The sequence below is a fragment of the Prunus persica genome, chromosome G3, assembly GCF_000346465.2.
Source record: "Prunus persica cultivar Lovell chromosome G3, Prunus_persica_NCBIv2, whole genome shotgun sequence".
In the NCBI taxonomy this organism is placed as follows: Eukaryota; Viridiplantae; Streptophyta; class Magnoliopsida; order Rosales; family Rosaceae; genus Prunus; species Prunus persica.
In genome coordinates, this window is record NC_034011.1 from 27,273,461 (window position 1) to 27,290,955 (window position 17,495).

The window sequence follows — 17,495 nt, forward strand, 5'->3', positions numbered from 1 at the left end:
GGGGGGGGGGGGTGGTGTGTGTTGGGGGAAGGAGTGTTCATGGATTGGGAAGAGGACTACCTCTCCATTATGTAGCCCATAGGCCCCCAATGAACCAAAAAGGGAGCTGGAGGGGAAAACTAATAGAATGCCATAATTATGATGCATGTAGCATGCACCCTTAAAAACTACATGATATTGCTTAAGTAGACTATTTGGACAGTGTGATATACCATGCCTTGCCATTTATTTCCAGAATCAGAGTATGGGGTGCCAATCGTAGATGCTAGTCTATCCAAATCAACAAAAGAAGTTAAGGTAGTCATGGGAATTAAAACAAAAAACAGAAAAAAGAACCTAAAACACAACAGAGGAAAAGAAGAATCGAACAGCAGTTAAATGCTCACACTATGTAACATTAGATACAATTGCATGTGGTACTTACAACCCCAATGTTACTGTAACAATGGGGATCTTGCGACTGCAAATAATCTTCCTCTAGATTAAATTGAGCTGGGGTCAGTTTAGTGCATCATACATGTGAAAGCAAGCAACCACTCAATCTGTATTTTAGGTATATGGATCTACGAACTTAACAATCTGCAGTTTGGCATCAAAATAATGAAGAAAAAGAACTGTAAATGATTTTGCACCTCATTAAATTTAAAAACTAGTGGACGCAAATCTCTCTGTGACGTTGCTTCCTTCTGCACAGAATCATCAGTATTCTGAGAACCTGTACTCAGCTTTCTAAACCTGATTTTCGATTGTACAAGAGGTATCAGAACAAAAAGAAATGACTGCTAGGATATATGACAACCATGCATTAAGAGGCCATGCATCAGGTTTCACTTTTCACCACTAAAATCCAAAAAAAGAATCTCTTCCATGAATTACAAATTTTTATCGGCAATATTCAAGAACTTTCCAAAAGGGGTAAAACTATTATTGACATAATGTATCATCACTGACAGCAGCACTGCCATTTAGCCCACCGTATGAATAAGGCACTTGTTTATATAAAACCATTTAGCCTACCATCAAGCACGAGCACGAGGACGAAAAATAAGGCACTTGTTCCACAGTACGAATTAGGTCTCACTTCAAAACCTAACTTTAATGATTACTGAAGATAGGTAACAATAACAAGTGATACTGAAAAAAGAAAAAGAATGCTGACTAGTGGTGAGCTTTTATGTGAGAGAGAGAGAGAGAGAGAGAGAGAGAGAGAGAGAGAGAGATTGAAAAACAGGTATTACCTGTCAAAGAAACTGGAGGAACCATTAGGAGACCTCATACATCCAGGAGAATTTAATTTCGTACTGGCTTTGGTAATTCTAGCAGAACCCAAGTTCAATGAAACACTAGAAGTACTGGGATTTGGCTGCCTTCCATTTGACATGTTTTCTGAGTTTCCAGCATTTAAAGCACCTGCACCTGCATGATCAGCTCTAGCAGATTGTAAACTACTAATTTCTGTCCCTAAAAGATCTTGGTTTTCCTTGTTGCATCCAACTGTCGAATAAGCAGATCTTCCAGTGCTTACTTGCAAGATCCTTTGCTTTTCAACCTAACACAAATTGACTAGAAATTAAAGAAGGTAAAGAAAATTGTCTGCAAATGACTAAAAAGTGCGGTAATTTTCAACAGAAATTTGCATACAGAAGAAAGACAAAATACTTTTCTTTTAGAATCAAAGAAAAAGAAACAAATAAATGATAACCATAATTTTAGCAATGCACAAATGACAAACTCCCTTTAAATCTGTTGAGAAATAGGGCAAATATGAGATGCATTAACCATAATTTTAGCAGTGATTAATTTCAGTACAATCTTAATCATAAAAGGAAACTAATAACAACCTAATAATTTATGAAACTAGATTGCACCCCTAAAACAATAAAGATGAAATATTCTAAACGATTTAGAATCTTACAATATACTTTTCTTCCAGCATAGAAACATGAATAGGTTTTGGAGAAATAAAGATCAAGGTATAAAAACACATACAACATACATACGTTTAGATGAGCTTCACTAGACTTACATGATCACATTCTTGAAAGAGTTTACTTAGATTAAAAAATCCATAAGCTCCAGTTGAAGTGACTTTCTACGAGTGAAGGAAGAGAGGACAGAGAGAGAGAGAGAGTTGGTTTTGGAAAAAATAGGTTTAGGGTTAGATAAACGGCCCCACCACCTCGACAATGAATTCACATGATAAGAGATGCTACACAAATAGGAGATTGCAACAATTCCCATGCCTTTAAAAGTCTGCTCACACCTTTGGTGAGAACATGTCATCAGCCAAACTTAAACAAAACTTCCACAAATTGCATCACTCACCTCATGTGCCAACACCTCTTTCATGGTTAATGCGAGTACATGATGGCCAGATATATAGCCCTGTTTGAACATAAGAAAAATACATTCGATAAGAATCATAATATGAAGCATACCGCATCCCACAACTATAACCAACAACTCAAACCTTGAAATTAATAAAGTCACCAATGGGGGGATCGAAAGAGAGCGCTGAGGCATCAGCTGCTTCATGTCCAAGATTGGACTTCATGCTTCTATGTGTTATAGAATAGGAGACCATCGTGCTAACTAACTGAGCCAAATCATTCTTCTCCTTTTCTGATAGTAAGTGCGATGCCACCTGAGAAAGATACCAGAACTATGTCATAAACAATAATGACCAAAAGCACAATTTGTCATCACTTCATAAGTGTATAAACTGTATACAGATAGAGAAACGAGCAACAAATAGATATGTGACAAGAATAATGGGACTGATCTCATATGCATTTCATAAGAGATCTGTACGATGTTTCTCAGAGCTGTCATGGCATAATCCTTGAGAAGGAGAAATTATGACATTACCCCACAAACCGCATCACACTTTAAGACAACGACAATTAACTTGGGCGATCATGATCAAGAAATTTCATCAAAATATTTTATTAACAGAAAGGAATTGATGAGAGAGAGAGAGAGAGAGAGAGAGAGAGAGAGAGAGAGAGAGAGAGAGAGAGCGAAAGAATTAAAACCAAAGGACAACCTAGTCTATGTGAGTTCAGAGAGTTCAGATGAATTTCCTTTCACAGTGATGCAGTTCAGCCCTCATCTTTTGCTTTTTCTTGTACTGTTATACGTAGAAAAATGTTATGTGCATAGAAACTTTAACAATTTATTGAAGAAAAAAATTTAAAAAAAAAAAAAAAAAAACTTGCAATAAGCATGGCCTATATGTCTAATCATCATCCGAGTTGCATACAAAATAGTGAACAACCACTAATGCAAAAAGTGAACTCAAGTACAAAGGACATGTCAAGCTCAAGCAGCATGTCTTTCAACAAGAAGATCATAGATAAAAAAAGGGAAACTATTGCTGACAAGTTCAATAAAATGCAACAAAGATTTGTTTAAGCCAGAAATAAAGTGCATAAAACCTAGAATTAAGCGTGAAGATGGATAATGATATTGTAAGAACGAAATGGAAAGGCAAAATTATGATTCTATGCTCAGATGTGAAAGCTCTACTGATAGAAGCATTCTAGCCTATTTTAATTTAGTTAGAGCGGAGCAATTCCTTTCATGGATTTCATGTGACTGTAGATACTCTTTCTTGATCACATGTGGTATTTGCCAATATCTTGGTCATCTGACCAAGGAGCATAACGTTGCTTTCAAGCACCTGCATGGATAAATATACTAGAAAAGAAATAGAATCAATCCACGAAAATGTAAACTAAAGTAATTATCTGCTCCTAATATTATTCCTCAAGAGCTAGAAGGCATATTTCCACAGAGGAAAAATAAATTCAACAAATCCTTCTATTGTCATAAAAATAAAAATAAAAACCGTGAGGAAAATAAGTGATTCAAAATCCTCAGTTCTATCCTATTGGAATAAAATGATATCACAAATTCTTTTATTATGAAATAAATGACAAACACTCGATCAAACTATCTAAAAAAGATAAGCAAAACAGAAACCAAAAACCACTTGAACTAGCAGATAATGACAAGTAGTAGCATATGCAACTGCTAGTATCTAACAAATGAAAGTGAAAATAAAGATCACACACATGCACAGGCACAAAAAAGAAATATTGAACTGCAAACCTGAAAAAACAAAAAGGAGGCAACTGAAAAGTAAAAATATTACCGGCCTTAGAGTTGGGGGAGAGAGTATGTGTAACAGGAATGAAATTGAGTCTTCTACAAAGGACTTAATTGACAAATGTCTTGAAATAAATGGTGGAACTGTGCTGTACCAAGACCTTAAACTTTCAACCTTTTCCATCAACATTGTTCGGTATCTGAATTTATGAATGAGATTTGATTAGTAAAAAACAAGAATTTGTATGATTTACTTCAAAATCCAACAGGTTTACCGATACCTATGATAAGATTTTGGCCACTCAATATTTGGTCTCTGCACTTGGGCTACCAAATGATGTACGGTGATCGCAACAGCTGGCAGATAAGCTGCAAAACAGAAAAAGAGGAAAGAATCAATTAAGAATATATTTGGAATGATTTACAACATTGAATGGTAGATAGTTAAATATCTTTACCATAAAGGGGCACGTGTTGTGTACGCATAATATATTTGTGCATAAGGTCAGAGGCACCAAGACTATTTAAGCATTTGACCTTCAGAGAATAGAGAGCATTGTATAACGTCAACTGTCTTGTTTTAGCACATCCCAGGTAATCAATATAGTCAAACCAGGTGGCTTACAGTCTTTTGCATCACTGGATCATGATAAGGAAGATGCAAAAAGTTTTCATGAAGACCATCCGCAATCAAATCATAGTCACCGCTGCAAAGTTATTGAGCAAGCCAGGTAGACATTAAATATTTCAAACACCCGTTGAACATATGATGTTTGCTGCAATTTACTACCTACCAGTTAGAAATGAGAGCATGCAAGGAGTCAAATTCATTTGACATAATTCCACAGCTCCTATTGGTTCTTCTGTCCATCTTCGTTTTTCTCTTTTGGAATATCTAAAGAGAGTAGCATCTTCAAACATAAGACTGAATATTGGATACAGCAATTAAGAAACACATCACCCAATTTTACCACTGTACCTTACCTCTTTCCAGACATCAAACACACTTCTTGACAAGTCCTTTCGACCAACCACTTGAGAATCAATCCCCCACTAAAAAGTAAAACATTAGAAAAATAACTTAGTATAAAACCACTCCATTTTAAAGAAAATAATGCTTTTTTCTTCAAACAGAAACTAACATTAAAAATTCCACTGAAATTAACTACCACCATTCACCAGGAAAACACCTAAACTATAATGAGAGGGTAATTAGGGCAGTTTAGAAGTAATCCTAGGAAACATCCGTGATTATGACATTAACTAGTATCATGCAGAGAGTCATGTTTACTTTATTTCTCCAGAAAAGATGATAAAGTGCTCAAAACCTTAATACATATTTTCACAATGTTTAATACTCACAAATTTCAAACAGAAACTTTGTACTTAAAGTAGGTGACCTAAATGGAAACACAAACCCCACTGTTTGAATGCTTAAATGACTGCAGTAATGAAAATTCCTTTTCAGGTGAAAACATGGTCAGCCTCTATTCAACTATAAAGTCGACCTTACGCAATGAGTCACAAATATTGAAAACAACAAAAGATTAGCCATATTTTCCAGTCATGTCATGCCTTCTGTTCTCAACTTGCAACACAAGCCAACAAAACCATCCTAGAGAAAGCCAACAAAAGATTACCGCATTGAGTGTTTCCTTCTTCTTGTTGAGAAACTGAAGAGTGTTCAAGCATGAACGTATATCACATTCTGTAACATAAAGGCTGGAGTGAGTGGAAAAGATAGATTGAATAGAATGACAGGAATTCTGAAAATAGTATAAACTATTATAAACTAAATTTCACTCATAACAATAATTCAATTTGAACTTAAAATGGGGATCAAACTTGTAAACAACACATCTAGAGTATCTGTTAAAGAACTGGTCTTAACAATATGAATGACCCAATTGATGAATTCTTAAAAAAAGGATGTATGACCCACCTGTATACCCTGCAAGTGCAGTAAGTGCAATAGAACTTGTTTTCATTTCCTCCTTGGTACATATATATTTCAGCCTGTAATAGAACATTGACGAAATTTGAGGAATAATGTGACATTGGAACGTATGAAACTCTTAAACACAGTAAATGGGATCAAATCAAGTGATACCACAGATTCAGTTCGAAAAACAAGTGCAAATAACAGGCATTGTTTTGAAAGAGACCATGCACTTCAACTAACATGATATCTATAGTACCAATCGGGGATATGAATATCGGCATCGGTAGCTTGGTATATATGTATGGTATGCTAGTACATACATTTATTATTTTTTTCCGTTACATTACATAATTACTATTTCATGATAAAGACAGAGAGCAATCAAAACCCTAGTTATTTTAATTTAAGATACTTAATTTTACCTGAATAAAAAAAACATCAAGATTCATTTCCAAGAAAGAGATATATCACGAATTATATCAATATTGAAATAAATTCAGACATGCACAAGTTACTCATTCATAGAGGTCCTCACTCATCTCACAAGATGACCACCTTCCTAAAGGAGTGAATGGAGTGGTCGGAAGTACAAAGAGGACACAACCCAGACATGAGCAAACATGCATCAGACACACATGTTTTGCATATTCAAATACAATTAAAAGCTAAAAAAATAGTAAGGGACCCTGAAGCTGTGTATCTTCATAACATGATATAAAGGAGAGAATCCAGGGAAAAAGCCCAAATTCATTTTAAAAATTAAAAAATTGATTTGCATACTGATTAATGTTGAATAATCAATTCATGCTAGCTGCAATTAAAAAAGAAAAAAGTTTTGAAAATCATCTCAAATTTTATTTATCCCAGCTGTAATTATGAAATCTTTGTTAATTTACAAAACCAAGATTTGTGACATACCTGTTTCAAAGTATGGTTCTGAAAATTATTTATGGAAACTATAAGTATGGTTGAGAACTCAAATTTTGGTGACATTTTGAGTGAGCTTATAAGTTGTGATATCTATATCTTGCTATTCTTTTTACATTGGGTATGACCATGCCATTATCAACTATTATAAATTACAAACACAGGCACAAAGTCTTTCACTCACCACGTTCATGTTCTAACTTTTGACAGTCTACTATGTTGTCATTAGAAAAAGTCACAGGCTTACCACATGCTCCATACATGTTAGATATTTTGAAAAGTATTTTATTCACTTTCCATGGATCTAAAACTTTATCCATTTGCAAAGCATTTGGTGGGAAGTGGGGTTTCTGGTTGTTGTAAGATGACTTAGATGAGTAAGATTCATATGCAGATAAGTCATATTGTTACAATTTTGTACCCCGCTATCAAACGATATACTCTATCAAATGAGGTTATTGATGAAAAGGAAGATATACAGAACTTCATTGGCTGGGGTTTCAAAACAAACTTTAGAATTGCATGATATGATGATATTGGTTCTTCACCTTGAACTAATTATTGATAGAAGTTTCAGCCATATATCGCTCTTCACAACAGACAATAAACATGAATATAACGAGATGCCAAATCACATAAAATTATGTAAATATGAAATGGATCCGGTAAACAATTTTTTGGGGAAAATTTATCTTTTGCAAAAGTTACCTGCTTACCACTCGACTCACTGTTGGTTGAACAAAAACATGAACCCTATAAAACAATAAGTAGTGTCGTCAAGCCAATAAACCTTCAAGAAATCCACATAACTGTTAAATATTATGGTATGGATTCAGGTTCCATCATTTAAAACTATCTGTAGTTGCTACCATTGTCAGTTTTTGATAATAAACAAACTTTCATTTAAGGAAAAGAAAGAGGACATGTGTTACCATTATCATTGAAATGGCTAGAAAGAAAAAAGAGAATTTACTGTAAATGGGGTGACAAAGATGTGATATTAATAAGATATGCTGCTTCATTTTGTGTACTAACCAATGCAAAACTATGTTTAAATGAATTTCCAATCTCTTACATTTGGAACTGGTAAAAACACTGTAATATGATGAGGACATCTTTGTCAAACCCATTAGGGCTTACAAAAGAAAGAGATGGAAGAGGAAGTCATTTAATTTGGTCTTTAAATCTGGCTATTTTTTATTCCTGCAATTAGTTTCTAACTCTAGTTGATCCCGATCCCAACCAATCATAGTTGTATAGTAGTCACAAATCTAGTTATTTTCGTAAAGCTTGGAAGCAAAAGTAAGCATATGCTTTGACAATACATCTACTGACAAATTCTGTAATTGGGTTTCTATAATTTTTTAACTCATGCAAAGAATGACTTACTTTGCTACTCGGCGCAATGGTCTCAAAGCAGGTGCATAAAGGTCATTACATATGCAAATAACCTACATGAGAACAAAAGAATTTATTATAGTATCAAAACGCAAAAGAAAAAAATAAACCATTAGTCCATTGAAACTCACAGGCCTCGACAAAGATGCAGTTTTCCGCCCCCTTTTTGAAGAAAACCTTCCCAATTTTAGTTCTTTATTGACATTATCCTTCTCCATATCAAACTTCCTATCAGCAGAAACCTGCATGTAAATATAAGAAAATCAATTATATGATACAAACTAGTGAGCTGAAATTGATTCTTAATATACCAATTTCAGTTCAGCAACTAATTATTTATTTAGTAGCTCATTGTACACACTTACTACAGACACTACCCAGAAATTTTTTTATGTTAAGAAATTTACAAAATATTAATATATAGCAAAAGGCCTTCATGGTTAAATTTTCATAAATCCCTTAAATGGCCTTAATTAATTAATTCTCTAGACAGAATACCATTTACTACATAATGGTAAAATAGTCAAAATAAAATAGTCAAAGAAATTGCTTATTTCACCCACTGATTACAGTCTACAGGCTTATCTCATACTATCCCACTCCAACTATAGCAATTGAATCCAGCTATGTGCGGTACGAAAAGCCTATTTGTACGAGCGTTAGGGCTTTCTGAGAGGCTAGTCCCCTACAAATTATTTAAAAATGTCTCTCTCTCAATGTCTCCGACCACCCTAGATGGTCTAGTGAGGAGGGAGGAAGCAAGAGAGTAATTGTAAACGTACAAATACAGGTAATCTTTCTTCTTTTTTTTTTGGTAGAAACATAGTAATTGTATTACTAAAACATACAAGCAAAGTGGACTACAAATGACAGAAGATACTACCCTCTGCCTACAAAACAGGTCACGGAAACTTAAGAACAAGAACACACATCTCTTGACCATGCAGAAACCAGAATCACCTAATCTACATTCAAGATACAATCCATACAGCAGTCTACCCCAATGAAGAGAATTGCTCCAAGGGGATGCCTTTAAATTGTTTGGCACGGAAGGGCCAAAGGAAGCTAAAAGTCTAATCCTATCCCAAATTAACTCCCACCTCCTTCTTAGATTCAGAATTTCACTTGGTTCTCTTCCAACCAAACACACCACAAAAGAGACAAGACATTACATCTACAAAGAATAATAAACTTGTTAGCACTTACAAGGCCACAACCTACAAAACAAGTAAAAAAACCAATATTGCCTAGCCTAATTTATCAATGCTCAATTCTACTTCTTGTAACCATGAAATTAGTGAAATTCAATGGTCTTGCTTAAATATACATAAGGTAATAAAATGTGCACATAAAGTCATAACCATGCTAGGGTTTTCTATCCTAAAGATTGAGTTTCCAATTCAAACAATTCTGGAAGGATCCTAATGTTATGGCATACGCCGACAAATAATTAATTGTGGTAAAGAACCTGAAACAAAAAATGGATTACCATGCTACTACCCTAATCCTGGCACCATGGATCATAGAAATGAAATAGAGCGGAAAAAACCTTACTAAGGCAATTCATAAAGCATTTCATTAAAGGATTTGACATTTTTTCCAGATCTGTAGGGGTAATTACATTTTCTTTTCATGCTTATTATTTAGTAATGGTCATTAAGCCATAGAAATTTAGTTCTTTAATTTCTCAACTTTGAAGATGATAAAAAAAAAAAAAAAAAAAAGAATATAGAACAATAGAAGCATGGATAAGTGTACCCACTAAGCCACCAAAACAAATTAATGAATTCCCCGGATACCTCAAACACAGAAATTTAAAAATTTAAACCTGTAACCATTACCAGTTTTAGAATAAACTCCACGACACCTTTTCCATCACTGAGAGCTCCATCTATTTCGTCAATCACCTAGAGGAAATGCAATTGATTTAAGTCATGTGCACCCACAATAAAAAGGTTAAGCTTGAAAAGTAGAACCAACCAAACACTTCGGCCTCGAGTCAATTCTCACGGACTCCTTATGATCAACTATGACCGACTCCATCTGAACGACATCAAGAATTTTAGCCCCAATTGTGGATGATGATCGATCATCACTAGCATTAACCTACAAAGCATGAACATCATCTTAAGTACATAACTAGTGTGCCACAGAAGTGAACGCAATATTCCGTTATACAAAAGCCTTGAACCATGAAAATCATTTAAGGCTTTTGTATATTGAGTAAATAAAGGGACTTAAATGAAACAATTAAAAACATAAGCTAGTGGTTGATATCCCTAATCCGTTCTGAATTGATTGAATCCGGTATTAGATTGACCGGCCTTTGATAGATTGATCGACTTCACAAGAACGCTCAACCAATGTTAGCTAGAAGAAAAGGTGGGAGTCCCCACTCTCTTAGCTTGTGTGACAAACAAGCAACCTTACTAATAAAGGCATAACGTTCCATATCCTTCACAGCCACAAATAGTTATATGGCTTAATTACTCTAGTACCCCTTTAAACTATGCTCAAATCTCACATTACCCTCAAAAATCACGATGAGCCACATTGCCCCCTTAAACGACTTATTGTGTCTCACTTTGTCCCCCACTGTAAAGTCCATCGAAAAGGCCATCAAAACCGCAAACATGGTCTGAACGAGACCCAGACCCATATTTTACTGAAATAAATGTCAGGTGGATGCCATATGTTAAAAACATTTTTTAAAAAATTATTTAAAATAAAATTTCATGAGCTCTTCTCTATCCCCAACCTTGCGTTACCCATGAAGATCCAAGATATTCAACCCCGACTTCAAAATCCACACCTAAATAAGAGACTTACAAAGCAATCATCATTGCTAAGGTGATGCGGGAGCATCTATTAGACTTTCCTAATCTAAGTGGGCATCAGCCAATAAGGCTAAGTTTTAGTTATATTAAATTAATGGGTTATTTTATTACTTGTTTTCCTATTTTACTAGGATTTGGTTTAAATTCCTGTTCAGGTTTTTAATTCCTATGTCAATTAGGTTTTCTATGTTCTAGCATAAATAGGCTATTAAGAGACTCTTGGATTTAGTTTTGTTGATGAATATAATTTCAGACGTTAGTCTAGAGTTTTTGTTGGGATTTTGCCCTAGAACTCAATTATCTTTGTTCCAACTTTGATTCTACTGCTTTATCCTTCTATTCTCTGTATTTTGGGTATGTTTGGGTCGCTGGACAGCAGCTTATAACTGCTGACCTGCATCAAATTGGTATCATAGCCTAGTTTAATCCTTGCTCCACACCATGGTTGGACGTGCTAGAGGTCGTGGACGAGGGAACCAAGCCCAACACGCAGAGATGGCTAAGATACGGCGTATGATAGAAGACTTGTCGAGAGCGGTGCAAGCCCTCAGACTGGAACGTGCGGATGCCTATATGGAGATTCCGGAACGCAACCGCGGACCCTTACACATACCGGAAGGTGGTGGTGAGGATGAATATGAAGACGAGACGAACGTCGACAACCCTTTTCATGAAGCTGGAAACCGTGGTGATGGTCATTGAGGTGGATTGGAAGAGCGGTTGGTTTGTGCGTTAGATTTGAATGGTGGAGGAATTAAAATTGAAGTTGTTGATTTCTATGGAAAGATGCATGTCGAAGATTATTTGGATTGGGAAGCAAGTCTAGAGAATTATTTTGAATGGAAGCTTATGGCAGAAGATCGCAAGGTGTTGTTTGTAAAGCTTAAATTGAAGAGTACCGCACTTCAATGGTGGAAGAGAGTTGAAGAACAGCGTGCTCGGCAAGGGAAGCAGAAGATCAACACATGGGATCGTATGAAATCCAAGTTACTAAAGCAGTTTTTACCGGCTGATTATACCATGGAGTTATATGAGCGTTTCATAACTTAAAAGCACCGCGACATGTTTGTTGAAGAATATACATAAAGAGTTTAATAATCTCTCAATTCGAGTTGGTTTGAATGAGGCTAATGAACAGATGACATCCTGTTATCTTTCTGGTTTGAATCAGACAATTTGAGATGAGATGGGGGTGGTTTGTTTGTTCAACCTTGAAGATGCTCGACAATATGCTTGAATGGCAGAGCGAAGACTATCGCGTCATGGTGGAAAGAGCAGTTTCTAGCTGCCCAGATACGGGTTGGCAAAGCGATACTGTTGCTGTTCATGGTGTCCAAAGTCATGAAGAAGCCAATCCAAGTACCCGAATAGGTGGTAGGAAGTCGGGTGCTGATAAGAGTGAAAAGGGGAAGGAAATAACACAATTTCATCCTCCAAACAGCGCTAATGTCAAGAATTCCAAGGCTGGAAGTACTTCACAAGGTTGATGTTTCAATTGCGGTGAGGCGGGGCATAAATCTTACGCTTGTCCACAAAGAAGGATAAATTTGGTAAGTGATAAGATTAACTTTCCAGAACCAGCATATGATGTTTATCGCAACGAGGAAGTTATTGATCTCTTACCAATTGAAGGAGAATGTTTGTTGATAAGGCGAGTGATGACAACTCCTTAAATTGAGGAAGAAGATTGGCATCAACATAAAATATTCCAAACATGAGTCCTTTGTGGGGGAAAGGTGTGCAACGTGATTTTTGATGGAGGAAATAATGAAAACATTATCTCAAAGGAGGCGGTAGAATATTTGAAGTTACCAATTGAGAAGCATCCTAATCCCTACAAGGTGGCATGGTTTCGAAAGGGAAGCGAGGTACCAATCACTTCAAGGTGGTTGGTTAAATTCACTATGGGTAATACCATTGAGGATGAAGCTTGGTGTGATGTTGTTCCCACAGACGCATGTCATATCTTATTGGGAAGACCATGATTGTTTGACAAAGACATAATGCATTCTACTAAAGCTAACACCTATTCATTCTATAAGGATGGGAGAAAGTGGACTTTGCAGCCGCTTGAAGAAGGATTCTGCCACTCTCCTAAAGATGCATGGGTTAATGGTCATTTGAGAGCCCATAAGTTTGACATTGAGAGCAAGGAGGTGGCGTCTGTGTATCCACTTGTTGCTAAGAAGGATGTTGAGGGAGCTTCGAATAAATTGGAAGATGACAATCTCCTAAATTTAGAAAACCTTCCCATGTTTGACTGTTGTTTGGAAGAAGATTGTGAAGTTTGTTTGGGAATTGAGAAAGCTTCTGACAAGGTATTTGGTGAGAGTAAACAAGATGAATCTAGTGTAATCTTGAAGGCAATGAATCACGAAAAAGTTGGATTTGAACTTTTGAAGCAACACAATCAACCAACGTTTGAAGGAAAGGTGATTCAAGAAATTCTTGAGGGAATTGTTGGAGATGAGATGAATTCCTTCGAAGGTGATACTTATGAGTATGCTGATTTTCTTGGGGTTGATTCTTTTAATTTGCAAACTACCAAGAACGTCATTGACCTTGTCAGACTACTGGTTTTTGGCGTGAAGAGTTTTTGGGCTGAGAGCTTGGCTGCAGAAGATATCTGGGACTGTTCCAGAAGGATAAAATATTCTAAATATTTATTTCTTTGGAGTGGGAAGGTTCAATATAAAGGCCAAAGTTCTATGGACAACTTATCTAAGAGGAGGTTATGTCTAGGTGGTTTTCACCAAACAATTGGAATTCGCGGAAGAATTCTTCCCAACCCGGTGGAGTTGATGTGGGAGCATCTATTAGACTTTCCTAATCTAAGTGGGCATCAGCCAATAAGGCTAAGTTTTAGTTATATTATATTAATAGGTTATTTTATTACTTGTTTTCCTATTCTTACTAGGATTTGGTTTAATTTCCTGTTTAGGTTTTTAATTCCAATGTCAATTAGGTTTTCTATATTCTAGTATAAATAGGCCATTAAGAGACTCTTGTATTTAGTGTTGTTGATGAATATAATTTCAGACGTTAGTCTACAGAGTTTCTGTTTGGATTTTGCCCTTGAACTCAATTATCTTCGTTCCAACTTCGATTCTACTGCTTTATGATTTTATTCTCTGTATTTTGGGTATGTTTGGGTCGCTGGACAGCAGCTTATAACCACTGCCCTGCATCATAAGGGTAAAGATAATGTTGAAGCTTTGGTTTGTTTTGTGGGGTAGGGATAATAGAATTAAGAAGATTAAGGGATTTGGGATTGGGCAGGGGAGGTTAGGGTGGTATGAATGGCCGAGGAAGGGTGTGTTAGAGAAGGGTCATGGCAGGGGGGTGAAGAATAATTTCAATATATTTATTGTATTTTTGCACACATGGCATAAATTTAACAAAACAGTGGTCCCGTTTGTTCCACATTAGCATTTTTAGTAAAGTATTGGACAGATTTGATGATGTCAGTCAAGAGGGCAACGTGAGTCATCGTGACTTCCAAGGGGGAATGTGCGATTTGAGGATAGTTTTAGGGGCACTAGAGTACTTAACACTGGTTATAATTCCTTCGCTACTATGTCTGATCAAGTGCCCAAGCTCATCTCTTTCTCATATTGCGTTATTGGATTAGCAGACAGCACAAGACCCAAAAAAAAAAATGAAGGACCCAAATGATATTTTAGCCCGATAAGTAACTCCTAAGTATACATACAGCAAATGATACTGAATGATTGATGGAATTTTTTTATAAAAAGAATGATGTGGCCGCAACTACTCATGATTAGGTGTGCACTGGTAAGAAGTAAACGGCATACCTCCACCACTCGGTACCCACAATGCTTTGCAGCTACATGTGCAAGTGTAGTCTTCCCAAGCCCTGGGGGGCCACAAAGTAAAAGGATCTGCAATGATCATGAAATATGTAAGTTACGCGTCCAATATAACTTAACTGCATCTAATATACCATATACAAGCATGAAATGATATCACAACTATCTATAGCAAGGTAGTTCAATGTTGTAAGGCACAAAATGCAAATAACAATGAAAAAAAATCACTATGCTGAAAAAATTCATATTCTACATTTTCTTCTGGGGGACCACTTGACCTTGACCTGTTCCACAACTCTTTTATGCTTTTTGAATTAGTATTTTCATTATTCATATCATTAAAATGCTTAGATTTTTCATTATCCCATCTGGATCCTCTGTTATTCCTTGGAACCTTTGAATCAGAAAGTTTTTTATGTTGAGTGATAGAAGAATGTCGTCTCAATGCGGACAAAACATCATCGGAAGTGCTCTTAATTTCAGATCCAAAAACACAAGGATCCCATTGTTTTAACCATAGGAGGACCTGTCATGGGAAAAATATAGAGGTTAGTGATGCTGACAGAAGTCCTTTTGGGGAAGTACAACTACAAAAACATGTGTCTTTTGGAGCATCAACTCAAGTTATGAGAAAACATTAAAACAAAGATAGATACCTCACGATTTGTCAGTTCATCACTGAGAAGCTCAGTAAATGAATTTGGAGCATATTTATCCACCCAAAGTTGTTCATGCACTACTGGAGTTTCAGGATGAATAACATCACCCTGACTTTTAGAACGAGCTTGCAAGGCCTTCAACATCAAAAGAATAAGGTATTAGGTTTAATTACAAATATCCTTGCTAGTACTAGTTGGAATTCAACAACTCTAATTATGTGTAGCATATCAATACAGCTTTCACTGTAAGTCAGATCGATTCGCCAAATGTTTTGAGAGAGTATCTATTGGCCCATGGGCAGATAAGAGAAATTTTAAGAAATCCTGATTTGGTCTCAATTTGGTAATTTAAGACAACAATGGAGATGGTCAATTCCGTACTTACTATTATACACGTCTAGATGATAAGATTTATGTGCCCTTTACAATATTGAAACTACCTAACCTGAATTTTTAATATGACATGGATTGAAGTGCCATGACTTAGATAACTCTAAGTCACCTTTAGCTTTGACACTTTTGAGTCATGTTCAACATAATGCATACCATACCTTCATAAACGCCTCTTGCTCCACTCTTTGCAATAGATCCTTGATAGGTTCTGAAATAAGACCTACAAAAAGTAACACTTTCCAAGTCAAGCTAATGTGTACTACAACTTAAATAGACCATTTGATGCAATGGAAAGTTTAGGGTTTAGGCCCTAAACCCTAAAGTTTATTTTCTTTCCCCATGCTTTCTCAGAGAGCAAACATACAGCTAGAGAATAGCATCCCAAGTATTCAAGAAAACAAACTGGTTCTACCTCCAAATTTTCCTTTGGCACGCAATATCTTGGGACGCTCCACCCTCTCTATCCTGCATATCTTCGCGTAAACCCTATCGCCGGCACCCGGCGCCGTCACCGGAATGAAATCACCATGGATCTCCGACGCATACCTTGACACAACCTTCTCCTCCACAGCATCAACAACTTGTTCATCGACCGTAGGATCGCTCTGGTGTGGAGGCGAGTACTGAAGCCAGTCCTCATTATTCTTGGACCGGTCCAAATCATCGATCTTGCTCCGTTTCTCATCCGAAAGTCCATCGTTTTCGGAAATCGACCCATAAGGACCGCCCAATGATCGAAAACGCTTATGACCGTTGATTTGGGTTTCGGATGACGACGGGTGGTCTGTGGATGGTGATTGTTCTTTTTCGTATTCTTCTTGGTAGGGTTCCGTTGGTTCAAGGTCTAGCAAGTCTTCGTGGAGGTGATAGTCGGCTTCAAGCAATTCGAGCTCTTCGGGAAAGGGGATGTCCATGTCCATACCCGATGATCGCAAACGGTTGCGGGCGTTGCTTTGGGTTTCGGAAGATGACGGGTGGTCTGTGGACGGTGGCCATTTAGAACGGGTAGGTTGTTCTTTTTCGAATTCTTCTGGGTAGGGTTCCGCTGCTTCAAGCAGTAGGCTGTCTTCGGGGAGGTGATAGTTAGCTTCAAGCAATTCGAGCTCTTCCGGAAAGGGAATGTCCATGTTAATGTCCGGCGCGTTTGAATGAAGTTCGCAAGTACCTCAATTTCAAAAGGGTGCTTCTGAAATATAGATATCCAAGTGGCTTATTGTTGCGAATTAGGCCCCCTTTTTTTTTTTGTTCGAAAGAATTAGGCCCGTTTAGAATTGCGAATTCGAGTTTGTCGAAAAGTGCTTTTGTTCATAACCTACCCGCGAAAATGAAAGATGAGTTCTCGATTGGCATTGCCACATTGTGATCGTGACAAGTCGTTACTACTAGCAATGACTTCCTC

At 36.7% G+C, this 17,495-nt stretch overlaps 1 protein-coding gene across 11 annotated transcripts in view; it reads right to left on the bottom strand.

Annotated features, from left to right (window-relative positions):
- The window catches only part of LOC18783293 (chromosome transmission fidelity protein 18 homolog), an 18,404-nt gene extending 996 nt beyond the window's left edge, over positions 1 to 17,408 (bottom strand). Inside the window, exons 1-23 of one of the 11 annotated variants that reach the window (XR_002270664.1) lie at positions 16,509 to 17,407; positions 16,255 to 16,316; positions 15,701 to 15,838; positions 15,298 to 15,570; positions 15,030 to 15,116; positions 10,358 to 10,483; positions 10,219 to 10,284; positions 8,509 to 8,619; positions 8,369 to 8,430; positions 7,688 to 7,732; positions 6,053 to 6,126; positions 5,751 to 5,818; positions 5,095 to 5,163; positions 4,905 to 5,005; positions 4,736 to 4,817; positions 4,569 to 4,647; positions 4,392 to 4,479; positions 4,157 to 4,310; positions 2,471 to 2,644; positions 2,326 to 2,385; positions 1,239 to 1,549; positions 633 to 686; positions 213 to 270 (exon numbers count right to left, since the gene is read on the bottom strand). Coding sequence is in view for 10 of the 11 variants with exons in the window: in XM_020559313.1 (XP_020414902.1) it covers positions 238 to 270; positions 633 to 735; positions 1,239 to 1,549; positions 2,326 to 2,385; positions 2,471 to 2,644; positions 4,157 to 4,310; positions 4,392 to 4,479; positions 4,569 to 4,647; positions 4,736 to 4,817; positions 4,905 to 5,005; positions 5,095 to 5,163; positions 5,751 to 5,818; positions 6,053 to 6,126; positions 7,688 to 7,732; positions 8,369 to 8,430; positions 8,509 to 8,619; positions 10,219 to 10,284; positions 10,358 to 10,483; positions 15,030 to 15,116; positions 15,298 to 15,570; positions 15,701 to 15,838; positions 16,255 to 16,316; positions 16,509 to 17,223 (3,081 nt within the window). In the remaining variant the exon portion in view is untranslated. The other 10 variants (XM_020559313.1, XM_020559314.1, XM_020559317.1 and 7 more) reach the window with 10 other exon arrangements.